This window comes from Rhipicephalus microplus, chromosome 5 (genome assembly GCF_043290135.1).
Source record: "Rhipicephalus microplus isolate Deutch F79 chromosome 5, USDA_Rmic, whole genome shotgun sequence".
Lineage (NCBI taxonomy): Eukaryota > Metazoa > Arthropoda > Arachnida > Ixodida > Ixodidae > Rhipicephalus > Rhipicephalus microplus.
The window spans coordinates 37787151-37806234 of NC_134704.1; the positions used below are offsets into that span (position 1 = coordinate 37787151).

The 19084-nt window shown below is 45.3% G+C and overlaps 1 protein-coding gene across 1 annotated transcript in view; it reads right to left on the bottom strand.

Moving 5' to 3' along the window:
- Positions 1-19084, bottom strand: part of LOC119173913 (uncharacterized) — a 200612-nt gene that overhangs the window by 133327 nt on the left and 48201 nt on the right. Inside the window, exon 2 of the mRNA XM_075895231.1 lies at positions 18235-18399. Within this exon, the coding sequence (XP_075751346.1) occupies positions 18235-18399 (165 nt within the window). The remainder of the gene's footprint in view (positions 1-18234; positions 18400-19084) is intronic.

A 19084-nucleotide genomic window follows, 5' to 3' on the forward strand; every position in this document is an offset into this window, starting at 1 on the left:
TTCCAAAAAATATTCACGGTATTATTAGCGCTGGCTGCTGCGCTTCGCATCACAACATAACTAAATGCAAAAAAAAAACACACCAAGAGCATTATGTTCCTTGTAAAACAAAGGTGTACCGCCATGCAAGCTTATGCATATTCACAGGCACTTTCTTGCAGGATTAAATTGATAATTAATTATTCAATTGATTGGTTAGTTGGCTGATTAATTTGAGTAATTAAATGTTTGAATAGTTGATTGATTGATTGATTGATTGATTGATTGATTGATTGATTGATTGATTGATTGATTGATTGATTGATTGATTGATTGATTGATTGATTGATTGATTGATTGATTGAAACGAGCCCAACGCAATCTCCACTTCCTTTGATTCACTGCACCAACTTCACTGCATTTTAACGACCAATCTCTACATCTCTCTCCCTCTCCAATATGGGGCACTTTTTGGTCAGTGATGCAAGTTCTAATTCGGGTTGTTCTTTTACCGTATCGCGCTGTCCTCACAACGAACGACGACAACGAAGTACGCATGCACTGTTTCTTACGCCCTACAAGCGAATTTTATTTAGAGCGGATCAAGCATGCACAGCGCATGTGCGTCCGTCACTCGGCACTCTTAATCTCTGGAAAGCAATTCACTAGCGCCTTCAACTCCGTAATACGGAAAGGGGACGGAACATCCTTTAAACGAGTTTCGAACGCCCCAGGCTATAGCACGATTTTGCTAGGACAATAACTGCGTAACGTTTTTCTCTCCCGAGAACAATAGCGAAACGCAGAGAATAAGAGCAACAAATTCCACGCATAGCCATTTTAAAAGCGTTTGTGGTGTTCGGGTTCCCTTACTAGGATTATAGGCGGCAAAAGCACAACGAGTGAGAGAAGAGGAGCAGTGCAGTAATAACGTAGTCTATATTTGTATCCTATTTGCGTACCGTATTTCTTTAGCTTGCTAAAAAGAGGGGAAGGGGGGGGGGGCGGAAAAAAACTAATACGAGAAGCTCCGAATGTTTTTCAGCCACGATCTTGCAGTACAGCGACATTCATAAGTGACCAAACAGTAGTTAATTAAACAAAACTCACAGTGTTGCTTCTTGAACTGTCTCTCATTATTTTTTAAGACGTGCTTTTACTCTGCTGGCTTTGACAGCAGGTGCGATACAGCTCTTGTTGGGCGCTTAAAAGCTGCCAAGTCAAGAAGTTAAGAAGAAATGCGTTGTGCATGGTACCCGTCAAAAGCGTTATTTATCATCGTAAGGCTCGCCATATAGCGCGCAACCATCGGTAACGCCCCTTCGGTCGCCCCCGCCTTCACAAACGAAAGCCACGCGCGCAAACACGCGACCAGCCACACAGGTCGAAAGCACAGTTCCCCTTCCATCCATAGACACCCTCATTCTCTACGTCAAAGACACGTTTTACGGGTTGTTTTCGTTGCACGAACACCACACCAGGAATCCCGGGAAATTGTTAAAACTCACCGCCAGAAGACCTGCTGGACGGAGTCTTCTTGCAGACGCTCTTCAGCGCCGACATTAAGAATCCGCTCATCGTCGACGCGCAAAGATCCGACACTGGCTTGCTTCCTCCGCGGGCAGCCGACGGTCCGGAACAGCTGCTGCGACGACCTCAGCTGGTAAACCACCGCCACCTCCCACACTGCCCACAGAAACACCACTACCGCGCCCGCTGGTGACCCCACCTCCGAGTCGGGGGCGCCTTCATCCCATCGGAATCAACGGTATCGGCCAGACTATACTAACGAACATAGGAGCAACTCGCACTCTTCCGTGAGCCGGAGCTCTCGACTTGAACCCGAAACACCAAACTTCTTCGCTCTTCGTTCCCGGAGCCGCACAGAGGAACAATTTCGGCGGGCGATTCGGAAGGAGCCTTCGAGAAGGCCTAGCGGCGAGTACGAGTCTCTGATCTTCGTCGGCGACGACGCTGAGGCGTCCACATGGAGAGAAGCGAGCAGCAGCGGCGGCACTTCGGAGCGAGCCGCGAAGGAGCTGTTGGCCCCTCCTGCACGGCGGCACGCCCGGCGGTCAGCGAGACCCTGCGAGAAAGCCGCCGCACAGCGCGCTGCTTCACAGGCGACGGAGGCGACGACAACGGCGGGCACCCTCTGCTTCCGGAAGTGCCACGGCGTCATTTCCGTTGGCTGACGACTACGACGTCGTATCGACCTTCTTTCGTTCCTCTAGGGCCAGCGCGCAACTCTTACCCACGGCTCATCACAACAGTCGCTCTCCTTTCAGAACAGTCCTGTACCCTCCCTATCCATATGGCATCTCTCTATTTCTCACTTCCACAATCTTTATATTCAGTGCGGAGTTCCCCTCCTCTTTCCCCACTTTTCCCTTCTTCTTCTTCCAATCTAGAAACAAGATTGATCGAGAACGTTGCAACCAGCTGAGAAAGTCGTGTAACGATTTTCGGGGCTAAAACGGAAGCCAGACACGCCAGACCGAAGTCTGGTGGATTTCTTTCCGTCTTCCTTTCTTTCCCAGTCTTTCGTATTCCGACTCCAGCGATATGAACTCACACACACACGGTTTGTTTTCCACTGTTTGCATGCTTTGCTACTGTTTTCCCGCTTTCTGTTGCTGTTTCTTCAGAACACATTCTCCAGATGAGCTCTTTTTAACGGGGTGTTCAGTAGAAGCTTATGCGTGACTCAGAGAGGAAATAAAATAAAACAGGAACATGTCAAGGCGCAACAACACACGCTAACAAGGCAACTCTATTTCTCAATGGTGCGTCCATTTTAACCGCGATACATTAATTCAATTCATTATTTAATGTAAGCGCAGACCTAAACTCATTTGTACCTGAATAGGTTCATCCGCCTTGAAAAAAACAAATCCCGCTCCATCTTTCATTTTTGACAAGCTTTCATACCATCTCTGCTCTCTTTCTTTATATTGCACCTTCGTTAGCTAACCCTTCATTCCCCCCCCCCCCTTTTTTTTTGTCACTTATTACTGGTAAGCTAAGCCTAGATCAACCCTTGTGAGCGCACGTCACAGTGTCCGCGGTCTGCGCGCGAACAAAGACCTCCGTCAATGGCAGACCCCATTCGCTAGACAAAAAAGAAAGAGAGAGAGATTCTTTTCATCTAGCCCTTAGCGCGACGCTATTCCTAATTAAGCATGCCCTGCGCGCGAAAGGCGGCCGCCACGTTTCTCCGACAATGAAAAAAACAGCCCCCGTTTGTGATTAAAATAAAGAAATCGGGTGGGGGGAGGGGGAGGGTTAAGCTGCATCATTTACTCTCTCCACGTGCTCTTTTCACCCTCTCATGACAGCCATCCGACGACGTCGTTTGTTTTCTTTCACGCGGGCGCGAAAGGCCACCAGGTGTCACGTCTCAACAAATGTGCGTGCTAAATAGCCCCGTGCACCTGCGTCGAGCATTAATAATGCTGGTTGGAGAGCGTCAGTGAACACGGACTGCGTAAACAACGGCACGAGAACAATCTGCATGTGTGTGCCTTGAAAGCGTGCTTCGCCTTTTAAACAGTCATTTAAGGGAGAAGCTAACCTTAAAAAATAATAAGTGAGTTCATTGTTTTTAGTGCATCATCTAGGCGTATTCCGCCGAAAACTTGCGAACGCTGTTTTGAACATGTTTACTCACATATCAGCAGTACCCCCCCACACACACACTTACTCGCGTACGAAAAGCTCCGATTAGCACTGGCTTATCAGCGACACACTGGTTGCAAACTTCATGAGCTCTGGCGACCCAGCGATTACCACTGGTGACTTTTGTCGGCTACAGTTTGTTAATTATTGTTGGCGAAACTACAATTGAGGTTTTCTAATTGTTGTTTTATATAGGCGAGTGCTGTATTATGCGAGCTATGTGATTGCGAATGTTGGCTTGCTATTGGCAGACTTTGCTATATAATGGCGACTGTTTGCTAATTAATATCAGCTTATGTATGCTATACGCTGTTGAGAGTTGAACATCGTCGTCGTTGAATTTAAATCCAGTGATGCTATCGTATATTGAATTGGCCTCGGTTTTCATCAATTGATTGATTGATCGATTGGTTGGTTGGTTGATTGAGTGATTGATTGATTGATTTTTTAATTTTGTTTTCTATCTTTCTCTGTAGTATATTTTTCTCGTGCCTCAAATATTTCGAACTAAAGTAGTTAGTACAACGACAACACGTGTCGACGTTTTGAAGCGAAAGTTTAAAACAAATCGCGCGCGTGAAATTGTATACATACATATAGGCGGTTAAATACAGAAATAGATAGGGTTGCGAACGTGTGATCATGCGCGACGCGCATGATCACACGTTCGCATCCTTTCATCTTTCCTTCACAACGACTTTTCGAGGTAAGTGGAGATAAATAAAGCAAGAAAGAAAGGCAAGACAAAAACAAAATCTACCTCCCGCCCCCCCCCCTCCCCCAGTACATAACAGTTTTTTAAACGACACTGGACATTCTGTGGTGCTAAAATTGAAATGAAGAACCTTCAAACCAAGGAGCCCGATGCCCCAGATCCGTGATAAAGCTCTACAATGACAGAAAAAACGTTGTGCATACGAGGAGAATGAACTAGAACTACCAGCGCAGTCAATATCACTTTGCACGCGAATGGCTCCAGGGAACACGGGAAGGACCGTTGGTCTTGGCAGTCACATCGCAGAAACCGTTCCTTTCCATTACGCCCACAGACATGCGCCATCAGCTTGGGAATCGACTCAATGGAAAGCGGTAGACATCCTTTGCCTTGAGCTGTATGGTCCAGCTTTCGGACCACTGGAGTCGATATTTTTAATGCAGATGATACGAGTGAAGTGCTTTCTTTAATGGCACATGTCTAAGTGCTACAGCTGTCCTATTTGTATGAATCTTTAAGCATCACTTAACCCGAACACAAAAAAGAAAAGCCTTCCCAGAGGAATTTTTCAATGTATATTCATCATTCGATGTATCAGCCCCTCCTCAATAAACGACTCACCGCGGAGTCTTGCCCTGAGGCATGTGTACAAATCTAGGTGCCAGAATGGTGCACTTTAATCAATCTGTGGTTGAAATCAGTGGCTAAAAAATATGCACACGCACGCACATGCGTGTGTGTTTGTGTCTCTATCTGCCGGTCTGTCTCTGTGTGAGCGTGAGAGAGAGAAAATGAGAAGAGGTATGTCAGTATGCAGGTCATTCCCCACTTTTTGTCTTTCATCTTCCCTTCAATATCCTGGAAACTGGTTGTAATGATAAATAACGGTGTTCACCAGTCTCTAGAGAGGAAAACGCGTCTAGTTAACAACACGCTGGTGACGCGGCATAAACTGAAATTAAACAAGACAAAGGGGGGGGGGGGGGGGGACTATTTGTCCAGCACTTATATCTTTCTTGCTGCGTGGAGCAGTCGATTCGGTGTATTCCTCGAGTTTTTTTGCGATGGCCGAGACGGAGTTAAGGACTCGGCCTTTTGCGTCCTCGAGTTCAAGACAGCTGAGGAGCAGGTAATAACTGAAGCAATGCCATGGATTCGAGAGGCCCACATTTACACTACAGACATGAAAAATGGGATGCATCCTAAGCTTAACACTTAGTAGTGTACATACGTCAAACGGTCCTGGTGAGCTAGTCGGTTCATAGTAGCTCATGAGAGCGGGAACAAAAAATAAAAACGAAAGCATCACATAAGGATACACAATGACGTAGGCGCTGATAATACGTGTTGAGTTATATACGTGTGTATCATGATAATGGCTGAGATATTTCAGACTATACTCTGGGTACTATAATGGATTGCCAGGCGACTCGTCCAGCATGTCATATCGCAGATACCGAACACACAAAAAACACACCACAACGTTCAGCAACCTCAACCAAATACTTAGTGTTTTCGCTGTTTGAGATGCGCACGTCTTTGCGCTTAAACGGCAAAACTGCGGTTTGGCCTAGTTGGAAGATATTCATTTTGAAGTTTTTGCGCAGGCACGCATGGATATATATATATATATATATATATATATATATATATATATATATATATATATATATATGTGTGTGTGTGTGTGTGTGTGTGTGTGTGTGTGTGTGTGTGTGTGTGTGTGTGTGTGTGTGTGTGTGTGTGTGTGTGTGTGTGTGTGTGTGTGTGTGTGTGTGTGTGTGTGCGTGCGTGCGTGTGTGCGTGCGTGCGTGCGTGCGTGCGTGCGTGCGTGCGTGTTCTACCACTGAGCTACCACGGCGGCTATCACCCCAGCCACGTTATTGGGTTTTACATGTGAACTTATTACGAGCTGGCAGCTGACCAATAGTCCCGACTACAAAAAGTATTTCCGAAGGTTCGCCGCATGTATAAACTGTGGAGGTGGCCTTCTCAGCCAGCTTCTAGGATTTTTAGTTTCACTTGTATCGTTATATCAGACAAAGGGCCGCATCTAATGTCACTAGTCACTAGTCACTGCTATGGCGGCGTCGTCACGCGTGCATCGGTGCACAACGGCGCTGCAAAAAACACACGCTGCTCGAAACCGTCTTGCAACTTCACCTGAATTGAGTGAGGACGAGCTTACAGTCCGAGGACGACAGCACCTAAACTTCACGTGTATGGCGATTATGTTTTGCGTCAGCCTGAGAAATCGGCAGCCGTTCATCGGTTCGTTCTGTTTCCGGCCTCAAGTTCTCTCCTCCGCCACGCGTGCCTAGCTGCTGACCTTTGGGCACAATCCTAGAGGTATTCTGCTTACGCGCGAATTCCACGAATTGTTGTGGCGCGGAGTGCTGACGCCGGCTGCAGAGCTTCTCTTAGCGACAAGAAGGCCACCGGAGTAGATCTTGGGCCCCACTACGAAACAGCGGAAAACGCTTTAGATCTGCGCGCGAGATTGTTCTCTTGAATACGATGTGCAAAAATGCGAATAAATATGCTATGACACATACATTGGAACGTTAACCTCTGCTAAGTGAGGTGGCTCATGGAAAGAAGTGACGTCAGACGAAATCACAAAGTTCACTGGACATCTGATTTATAGAAGGATTACTCACATCACGGGCATCCATCTATGCTGGAACACCTGCAGGCTCTTATCGCAAAAGAAAACAAAAATATACCGAGAAAAGTTTACCAGTTCACTTGTCTCACAAGAAACCAAGCAACACTTCACCGCATGGCACGAGCAATTAAGCAGCAGCTCGGTTCCGATTTTTTTTTTTTGTCTTTATAAGCGAATAGAAACGTTTTGTACAACATTTATTATTTCATATTGTTCCGGGGATTTCAACTTCAATATGTATACTCTGAATTTTCTTTGTTGTGAATATTTTAGCACATATTGTGTTTTTATTACACTGGTCGCTAGCTGGCAACCAAAAATTACACACTTTTCACATTTTTATTCTTTCCAAAATATTTTTCTTGCTCTACAACATACATATTTGGAAAAAGCATTTCACTGTGCAAAACTTGGTATGCTGCAATGCATGCTAGACTAACTCCCACACTGGCAAAAACTATTTCCCCGAGGCGTATCAAAAGCTACCATTTTAGCGCGGTAACGAAAGAGTTAACGGGAACCATTGCTTTAGATGAATTTAGGGTGTCATGCAGAATGCGATACCGTCTGGAGAGTGCCCGAGGTGCCACTGGAAATATTACTTGGAGATTGGAGCTCTGTGCTAGTAAGTTGAACCACTTTCTAAAAATTGAATAAACACATGGCACCGAATCTGAGTGTGTCCGGACCAGATTACTTTGTGCCTGAGCTGATGACTGCTTTTAGCACAGAACAAATCCTTGCAATTCAGTGCTTCGGCTCTTTTAACGGCATCTTCAACAATGCGCGATGGGTATTCCTGCTGGGTTTAAAGCTTCGCAGAGTTAATTGCTCACAGTTTTCATAAAAGTCCCGGTGTCTGTTCCGAGCAGATACTCTTGAAGCGGAGCGCCTGACTATATGGCATACTGGTTTTTCAATGTTTTACATGCTAACTTTTAAAGTGATTGTAAGGTCTGGCGTCGCAGGCCATGGGAGCGAGTCTTCTCGGGCTCAAAAGGGCGCGCTTCCCAAAAAGCCTATTCTCGGGAGACGATATGGATGGATGGATGCTATGAGCGTCCCCTTTATAACGGGGTGGTGACAAGTATGCCACCAGGCTCGACAAAAAAAAAATCTTTTTTCTTTTTTTTTATGTTGGCCTAATGCCTCTACTTCGATAAATTCTATCTTAATGGAAAAAAGGTAAATTTTCAGCTTAAGTTCTCTGCCATTTACGGCACACTGTCCATATTTTATTTTTCCAATATTTATTTTTGTCCTTTCTCTCTAATTTTCTGCCACCAATACTCTAACCGTCTCTTACTTATTTCAATCGCGGGTGTGTTCAGCTTTCCATTGTTGTCCCTAAAACCCAGGGCTTCCTGTAGGTTCGTGCCCAAACGTACACCTGGGTGGATATCTCCACATTCAATCAGAACATGTTCCGCCGTTTCCTTATCTTTCCCGCAGCATGTGCATTGTTCTTCTTCTTTACTGAATCTTGCTTTATAACTACGCGTTCTAAGGCAACCCGATCTCGCTTCAAACAGTAAAGCGCTTCCCCTTGAATTATCGTAAAATGCCTCCCTCCTTATTTCATTTTTGCCCTTTCGGTAGTTACTCAAAGCCGGTTTTTTCTCCATAGCTGCCATCCAGTAAATCGTCTCCGCCTCCCTGACTTTTCCCTTAACGCTCTTTGTTGACATATGGCTCACAATACCAGCCGTATATTTACTAGTGAGTCTTCTAGTTCTTTTTCTCCACTGTGTGTCCACGCTCTTCCTATACAAATAACGGAACACCTTCTCTGCCCATCTACTCTACTTCATATTTCTTAGCCTTTCTTCGAACCTTATTTTGCTCTGCGCTTCCCTCGCCTCAAAACCTGCCCACCCCATATCGCCCTTTACAGCCTCGTTTGTCGTCTTCCCGTGAGCACCCAACGCGAGGCGTCCCACAGTCCTTTGATTTACATCCATTCCCGATTGCACCTCTGCCCTCATGCACACCACTGAGTTCCCAAAAGTAAGCCCTGGAACCATTACACCCTTCCACAGACCTCGAAGCACCTCATACCTATTGTATCCCCACAACGCTCTGTGCTTCATTATTGCCGCATTCCTCTTTCCTTTTGCTGCCGAGGCTTTTTCCTGTACCTCCATGTATCTATCACTCTCATTTACCCATACTCCAAGGTACTTGTATTCACTTACCCTCGGTATTTCTTGGCCTTGTATGGACACCGTCTGATCACAGGGATCATTGAATACCATCAAACCACACTTCGTTACACTGAATCCTAGTCCAAGAGCTTCACCTTCCCTTCCGCATATATTCGCCAGCTGCTGTATATCATCTCGACTGTCCGCAAATAAGACGATATCGTCCGCATAAAATAAACCTGGAAGCTTCTGCTCAATCATCATGCCGCCCTGTTTGTGTGACAGATTAAAACCAATGTTGCTACCTTCTAGCGCTTTTTCCATACTCACCATGTACAGCATGAATAACAGTGGGGACAAAGGACATCCCTGTCTCAGACCCCTGCTAACCTCAACGTTCTCTTTGCTACGCATTCCTTCCCACTCTATGCAAACTGTATTTTCTCGGTATATCTCCCTCAAAAGCTGTATACAGTCGTCGCCCATGCCCATTCCTTTCAATATATCCCACAAAATTTCCTGATTAACGTTGTCGTATGCCCCAGTGATGTCTAGAAAAGCCACGTACAAGGGCCTATTCTCTATTTTAGATATTTCTATACACTGAGTGAGAACAAACAGGTTATCGTCTAACCACCTGTCGACTCGAAATCCGTTCTGAAGTTCTCCCAAAATATCGTTATGTTCGGCCCATGTTTCTATTTTCATTTTTACTGCTTGCATCGCCAACCTGTATAGTACCGATGTAATGGTTAGTGGTCTATACGAGCGAATCTTGTCCCTTTCTCCCTTGCCTTTATAGATTAAGTTCATTCTACTTTGTCGCCAACTGTCCGGTATTTGTCCGTCCTTTAAGCTTTTTTCTACTGCTTTTAACAATGCTTCTTTAGTGTTATGTCCTAGTTCGTTAATGAGGCTAACGGGAATCCCATCTAAACCCGCGGCAGTGCGCTTTGGAATTTTTCCTTCGGCCTTTTTCCAGTTGAAATTATCTAGTACTAGCTCTTCCTCTGTTGCTTTCTCCGCCACACTTTTACTCACTGGGGAGATCCCCTGGACGCTCTTTTGAAACGAATCGGCTGTTACCTTTTGGATGTAACCTAGCGCTTCGTACCCTTCCAATTGATTTCCTCCTTCATCTAGAATATGTTGTTGCGTTGTGACAGACTTCCTACCTAGCGCCTTTATGTGGCTCCAAAAAATCCTAGGCGCGGCCTCCTTTTTTTCGTGTATCTCTGTCATCCAGCGTTCACTTTCACCTTTAATTTTTGCCTCTACCAATTTCTGTACAAGGGATTTTTTCTCCAAATATATTTCCCATATTTTTTTGACTTCGTCCTGCGGCCGCTTCTCCTTTTTTGCCTTTCTATGCTCCCGTGATGCTTCGCGTCGCTTCTCGATCGCCTCCCGGATTTCCTTGTTCCACCAACTTTTTGGCTTCCTTTTTCCTTTCCAGCAAACGGTTTTCTTCTCTTTCCCTATCTCCTTCGTCATTAGATGTAACAGCTCCCTATACTCCCAGTCCTTGCCTGGTATTTCGCCTACTTCTTTCTCGACTCTTGCGGCTATATTTATTATTTGTTTGTCATTTAAATACGAGCTGCCAGACTTTGATTCCATGCTCATATTTTTAGTTTCGTATCCCATTTGTAATGTTATTCGTTTATGATCACTACCCAAGCTGTTAATGCCTTCCTCGTCTATCCTCAGATAATCTCGGCGTAAGCGCGCCCCTTCTGGCAAGAATACCGCGGTCAGTCGCCGCTTCTAGCAACCAGCTAAATGGTCCCCGGAATGCGGATTGCCGGTGGGTGACGGGAGAACAGTGCATAGCCACCCATCCGTCAGGAGTAGAGTCCGCGGGACGGCTGTCATGCTGGACAGCGTAGTCATCTCGCGGTAATGCAGGAGGCCCGCAGCCGAAAGGCGCCACCATTGTGTGCCTTCGCACAGTTCGCGGAACGTTGGGTGCAGGCCGGTCCTTTCGTCTCTCTCTTTCCGACCGAGCAGTCGAGTGCGGGAAGAAGAGAGCGAGAGGAGGGGACGGCAACAAGTGTGTCTGTCCAATAAACAGGCTAGATTGCCTTGGTTGGCCGTGAGAAGAATCGGGAGGGGCAACCGAGGTATTAAAACCTGACTTCCGAGTCCTCGCGAGAGGTTCTGGTCGCAGCAAAGAGTGCTCTGCACTATCGGCTCTGCCGAGGCAACATGCGACGGTTCCGACGGTCAAGTCTTGTAAATATGTACATAAGTTTGTGTATATAAAGTCGAGTTGTTGTCACGTTTGAGATGGGCTGGCTTCCATCTCCGAACAAGCAGCAGCAGCCACGACAACACAAGACGGACACTGAGAAGCAACCAACCTTCCACTCCCTTCTGTAGCAACAGCCGCTACGCACACGAGGAGAGCTCTGCTCAAAGGAACAGAGGGAGTGGGTAGAAGGCTGAGTTTTACTGTGATGATAACGGTGCCTGTCGGTATGTTTCCAGTAAAGCTTAGTGGTTACCTTGTTGTGAGATATGAAAACTGTGACGTCAAAATTGTTAACGGTAGGATGAGCGTATTCATGAGAAAACGAAACAGATTGGTGAATAGTGTTGAAATCAGCTATAAAGGATAGAAACTCACCTTCGCTATGAGGGCCAGATAAGCAAAATGTCATCCATAAATTGCTCATAATAACGATGCCTTAATGCCAAAATTATATTCCAGAACGGACATGAAAATACCAGCGTAATTAGGTCCAATGCGAGTGTCCGTTAATTTTCCGCTTATTCGAAGATAATGAGAGCTAAAAACTTAAAATTGTTAAAATGTAATAATAATTTCAATAAGGTTGCTAATGCGTTACTTCCAATGGGTTGTCATGGCAATGTGCCACCTACGTGGTTGATATATTGTTGTGAACACACACACACACACACACACACACACACACACACACACACACACACACACACATATATATATATATATATATATATATATATAATGAGATATAACAGACAGTAATGCCAAGGAATGTACAGGGCAAGTTATTAAAATCCATGGAATGTAAATTATTAAATCCATGTAAAATTCCATGGATTTTAATAACTTCCCCTGTACATTCCTTGGCATTACTGTCTGTTATATCTCATTAATATTGTGTTAAAAACGTTAAAAACACGGAAAAACGAGCCCTAAGGTATACACTTCTTTCCCTTATAATATATATATATATATATATATATATATATATATATATATATATATATATATATAGTCTAGTAGATCCTCCGTGAGCGGTCACAACGTGGTTTATTTCGACGTTTCGGCCTAGAGTCTGGCCTTCATCAGGAATAAAGATACAGTTTGTCGGTGCTCACCTTTATACAATCTCAAATCAGAGGGCAAGGTAAGAGGGAAAAAAAAGAAAAAAAGAAAAGAAAAGGAAAGGAAAGAAAAAAAGAAAAAAGAGAAAAATAATATACGGTGAACGCCCCTCGGGTGCCCCCCTTCCACTTTTCCCTCCACTCCCCCCCCTCTCCCCCCCTCTCCCCTTCACCTTTCTGATGTCAGCGGTCTGTGTATGTTTCCGTTCACTAGCGCATTCCTCCCGATCAGACGGTCCCTCCTGGCACTGGCCCCACACCGGGAGGGGCCAGTGCCCTCCTGGCACTGGCCCCACACCGAACCGCCAGTGCCAGGAGGGACCGTCTGATCGGGAGGAATGCGCTAGTGAACGGAAACATACACAGACCGCTGACATCAGAAAGGTGAAGGGGAGAGGGGGGGAGAGATGGGGGGGGAGTGGAGGGAAAAGTGGAAGGGGGGCACCCGAGGGGCGTTCACCGTATATTATTTTTCTCTTTTTTCTTTTTTTCTTTCCTTTCCTTTTCTTTTCTTTTTTTCTTTTTTTTCCCTCTTACCTTGCCCTCTGATTTGAGATTGTATAAAGGTGAGCACCGACAAACTGTATCTTTATTCCTGATGAAGGCCAGACTCTAGGCCGAAACGTCGAAATAAACCACGTTGTGACCGCTCACGGAGGATCTACTAGACTATATGCAACGCTACGGCCACTCAACCACCATGCCTGCCTATATATATATATATATATATATATATATATATATATATATATATATATATATATATATATATATATATATATATATATATATATGGGAGAGAAGTGTATACCTAAGGGCTCGTATTTCCGTGGTTTAACACAATATTAATGAGATATAACAGACAGTAATGCCAAGGAATGTACAGGGGAAGTTACTAGAACCAATGGAATGTAAATAAGAAGAAAGAAGAAAGAAAAGTGGATGAAAAAATTACCAGCTGTGAGCAGGAATCGAACCCACGACCTTCGAATAACGCGTTCGATGCTCTAACCACTGAGCTATCACAGCGGCCGTCCCTCCATCCACTTTTTGGGGTTTATATGTGAATTTAGAAGTAGGAGTGACAGTCAGCGCCATCTATAAGCCAAACAACGAGTGTGAAAACGCTCTTATTCGCATGTTTTGGCGTCACGTAGCACGTGAACTTTATATATATATATATATATATATATATATATATATATATATATATATATATATATATATATATATATATATATATATATATATATATATATATATATATATATATATATATATATATTGCAGCTTCACATGAGGGATACATTGCAGGCTCTTGAGCTTTATCTAGGAGTAATGCCCTGTACACGGGCTACCCACACAGCCACTCCGCACGCGGCGGGACACCGGCCGCACGCAAGCGGAGGGCGAAAGAGCCAATCAGCGACGCTCTTTCGCCCTTCGCTTGCGTGCGGCAGGTGTCCCGCCACGTGCGGCTGTGCGGGTAGCCCGTGCCCAGGCGCTAAAACGCGATAGAATAATCGGGCCCCGTTCGCATCGCCTACACAAATGGTAGCCCAGCTTTGCTTCTCAGTAGCCACCATGCCGCAAAGAAACGAACGTCTGTGTGCGTATAACATCAGCCGTTTGAAATTATCTTAGAATGCCTACAGCTAGTACAGTTGCCAAGAGCCCGCTACTTGTGAACTTTTGCAAACTTGTGAGCACGTAAGACAACACGCGTACCAGTCTCACTTGGTTTATGCTTTAGCTGCTAATGATTAATTACACCCGGAAGCTTTGTAAATGGTGGGCCTTCAAACCAAACCCTCACTGTGCAATTCCCCCCTGGTGCGATTCCACGCTTCTACAGTGCAATAATAAATGCGCTATAAAGATTCATTGCGTTATACATGCAATTATTATAGGGTCTTTGTTCTTGTTTTTGACAGTTTCAAGAACTGGTGTGGCTTCGAGGCAAAATACCTGCTTGCCGCGCAGACTTCATAATTTAGATTCTGACTCGAACGGAATATTTTTATTGTCTATTTATTTGCATCTATTTCAAAACATCACTCGTGAACAAAGCCAATTTTTCGCCCACAATGGACGATGCCGACACCTGATTTTTGCGAAACGAGCTCATTAACGCTATCACGTTAAAAATCAGGGTCAAGGCCGGAATTGAACACAAGCACTCTAACAGGCAAGCAGGCATTCTACCACATAACAATGCCAGTATACTAGAAACTGATTTAGAAAAAAAAACACTCTCTGCATGCGTCATGTCCATCGAAGATAAAGTTAACAGGCGCAACATTACGTGGCAGAAGCGTAGAATCGCATCGCGAGCCACACCACGTGAACTGCATCCCGATTGGGTGGCTTATACCTTAGCACTCACTACAAAGGAATCAACCGTAATTATTCACCATCCTCGTCAACATCCGCCACATCTGCAAAAAAAAAAAAAAGTGTGCCGTTACGTAGGTGTTCGTATACTGCCTTACATACGAGCAGCGGGTTCTTTGCTACATCGCAAAACAGTGAATTATGAAGTAGTGGTTACTCCGTAACTGAGCTTGCGTGGAGGCGCCGCGCCCTTGAAGAGCTCAAAAAGGCACATTTCACACACATGAACGTTATTTTTTTTTCATTAGACGGTTGATGTTTCTACTTAGAAGTTAATCCTGGCAAGCGAATGAGAAGGCGCTGCGAAACGGGACCCCTAACGCTATCTCATTGGCCTCTTAAACGCCAAGCTTAAATGTCCTCCAATTTCCGTATTAATTATACTGCCAGGTACGAGTCACTACAAGACCAAGGGACTCCACCATACGACCAATATTGACCTGACCTTCCGTGCCACCCGTCTTATATCGCCATTACGAATGGGTGCGTGCGATAGCGCACCCCTATTTAAACTGTTATAAAATATGACAACGTATGTCGCACTGCTACACACACGCGGTACGTGCGGCGGCACACCTTTTGATGTCAGCCTGGCGGTTTAGCCCTTCTGAGATCTCGAAACTGATGGAACCCCTACTTCTTCGTAGCTCATTAAGTCTCGAAACCTCGGGATCACCGAAGCGTGAGTCACCGCTGGTTTGAACCCTCCCCGCCCGCTAACTCTCTCGATCACGAACCCGTTACCGTAACTTCCGTGTAGCTCCAGTAGCGTACGCGCAGATACCGAGTCCACATTTTTTGCAATCAGATCGCATCTCCTTCGCGACATTCCGTAACACACTCGGTCAGGCTTACTTCCTAGATTCACTCCATTCTGGCAGAAGCTTGTTACTGAAGATGTATATGTTGCCACGTTCCTTTTCTCAAGTTTCATTATCGTCCCGATACACTACGCAATTCTCAGCGCAAACCACGCCTGCAGTCTTCGGGAAGCTTCAGGACTGTAGTAGATCATTTCGATAAGATCAGGCCCACTACGCAGACTATACAGATTATTCTGGGACCTACTTCACCGCTAGCGATAACGCTAGAACATTCCATGGAAAGTGTACAAATGCCGACGCGCGTCGCCGCTTGTCAGTTGGTCGACGGCCAACGCTCCGCTCGCCGCCATCAGTGCAAGTCTGCTACTGTAACCCGACTTTTCGTTTACCGGGCACAGGTTCGCCCAAATAAACAGTTTGATCTGACAATCTAGTCTCCTGCCTTCAGCCACGTCACGACCCCGTGAAAATATCATATTGCACACATATAGGCTATCTTTTCAATAAATTTCACAGAAAAAAAACTAATGACAATGAGAAAAAAAGCTTAAGATAGACTAAAACAATAGTTAACTACTGATAGAGAAAAATTCGACCAAAAACCCTGAAATTATAGCTCAGGCACGCAATGAATGCGAGTAGAACAGACAGTGAAAGCACGCTAATGAATGATTGATTTGATTGATTTGGTGGGTCTAACGTCCCAAAACCACTATTTGATTATGAGAGACGCCGTAGTGGAGGGCTCCGGAAATTTTGAGCACGCTAATCAAAAAGAACATGTTACGTTTACTTGGAAATTTTTAATAATGCAGTAAACAGCAAAATAAAGGCAGCGGATCCACACGAGAGAATAAAACATTTATTGCTAATAAATAGGTCGCTAGCGGTTGGAAGCCCTAGTGTGAAAAGCCATTGGCTCTTTGCCGCCCTCCAGGCTCGGTCGACCAGGGCCCGTTGCTGCGCTGGGTATGAGCTGGACAGGGTCGCCTCCCTCTCGACTATTGTAGGATTATGATTTGCCCGTAGACCCCACACGATAGGCGGCGCGTTGGACAGTAGTATCAATGTGCGTACTAGACAACTACATGAAGGAATATAGACCACGTGACGTAATAAGAAACAATAGTTTCAAGGTATTACATGGACCAAGGCATTACATGGCAATAAGCATTTTATTTTTACCAATGTGGCTATCTGGGTACGTTGATAATCCATTTTTAAGCTCTATGTTTGTGCGTGCGTGTGCCTTCTTTGTGTTGTCTGTATTGCGCGTTAGCCGTCCTTAAGCAACTTTTTTGTTGAAAAACGTGTTGATTAAATATTTAATAATCACTATAAGAATAAAAACATATAAACTGTTAGTACTGGCATCGTAAGGGCTCGATAAACGCGCGTAACCATTTCTTTTTTAAATGGTAACGCTATTTAAGAAGAAATAGTGTTAAGGTTGAAGGAGCCACAATTTAAAGACCCCATCTTTGGTCCTGAGCTCGCGCCCAGGTCCGAGGACGGAGTCCAGGGTCAAGGTATTCCCAACTATAAGAACGCTTCTTCAAAGCTTATTTTGCAAGATATTTTTTTGAAAACAAATTACTTTTATATTGTGATTTGTACGCACGGAAACACGAAGACCCAAGAAAAGAAGGAAAATAGGAAGAAAAGAACGGCAAGGAGGTTAACCAGTCTATAGGCAGCCGGTTTGCTACCCTGCGCATGGGAGGGGGATGGGAAGAATCAGTGAGCGAAGCAGGCCACTGCTTCCTAAAGAGGCACAACACAAGCATGCTTCTTCGGGAAGGGGAAACAGAATAGAGCAAGACAGGAGAAAAGTAAGATTAAGACAGACCTAAACACAAATAAGTAGTCACATAAATAAATGTCTATAAACTTGGGGCTAGGCCGGTTTTCGTTTAAGAACGTTATTAAGATCATGAGGGCCAAGTTACGCCGAGCAGCATATCTTCGCCGAAAAAAAAAAAACACTCATCAAGGGTCGTGCACTCAAGTCCCATAAGTCCATATTCCTTGATGCGCAGCACTCACTGCATACCGAATGCGGGACACTCTTAAAATTGATTGATGTGTGAGGTTTAACGTCCCGAAACCACCATACAGTTATGAGAGACGCTGTAGTGGAGCGATCCGGAAATTTCGACCACCTGGGGTTCTTTTGCGTGCGACCAAATCTGAGAACACGGGCCTACACCATTTCCGCCTCCATCGGAAATACAGCCGCCGCAGCCGGGATTTGATCCCGCGACCTGCTGGTCAGCAGTCGAGTACCTTAGCCACTAGAGCACCGCGGCGGGGCGACACTCTTGAAATTTGCGTGTTCACAAGAATCCACGTTTTAAGTGGCAAGTTCAAGGTTTACCTTCCTGCTCTTTTTTTTTTTTTTTGCACAGATGAAAGTGTTCGAGCATCGCGACATGAATATTGTGCCGAGTGACTCACGTCTCTTGAGCGACACCGCTTGCAGGACGGCCGTGACGAGGTCGTAGTGGTGTCCCCTGCGGGTCAGCTGCCGGTCCCGCTGTCGCAGGAGGGTCACCAGCATCGAGTTGAGTTTCACGATGACCTCCTGAAGGTGCCTCGCGATCCGCCGGAGCTCGGACTCATCTGCAAGAAGAGCGCGAGAATCACTTTCAACGCACTTAATCTATCATTATTATTATTGTTATTATTATTATTAGTAGTAGTAGTAGTAGTAGCAGCAGCAGCAGCAGTAGTAGTAGAAGTAGTAGTAGTAGTAGTAGTAGTAGTAGTAGTAGTAGTAGTAGTAGTAGTAGTAGTAGTAGTAGTAGTAGCAAGGCGGAAGTCTTAGTTGCTTCGTGAAACGCGAAAATTGACTGTTGTCCCGTGGCGTCGGCGTCAGTGCAAGTGATGCAAAAAATCACGTTTCACCGCATTGTGCGACGTCACCATGATGTTACTACGACGCCACGTACGTCATCCCATGAAATCATCGCTTGTTTGAAGGTGAGCCGATCACGGAGACTGTGCAAAATCAGGCGAGGCGTAGAAACATTGCAATGCCTCCAATCTTGGAGGCAGACGGCAATTTGTAGTATAGCACAAAGCTTGCGGGAAGGGGGCATCAGTACATAAAGTGAAGAAAAAAAGTGAAGATAGCTTCCGCCCACGAGTATCGCAGGCTGGGGCGCAGCCACAATTTTTTGGGGTGTGAAGGGCGATATTAGAGAGACCTGCGAATGCGCGGAGATGTGTTTGGGAGAGGGGGCGAATAGGGGGCTGCTAATCGGCGGCAGCTCTTATGCAAAAAGCTATCTGGAGTGAAAGTTGG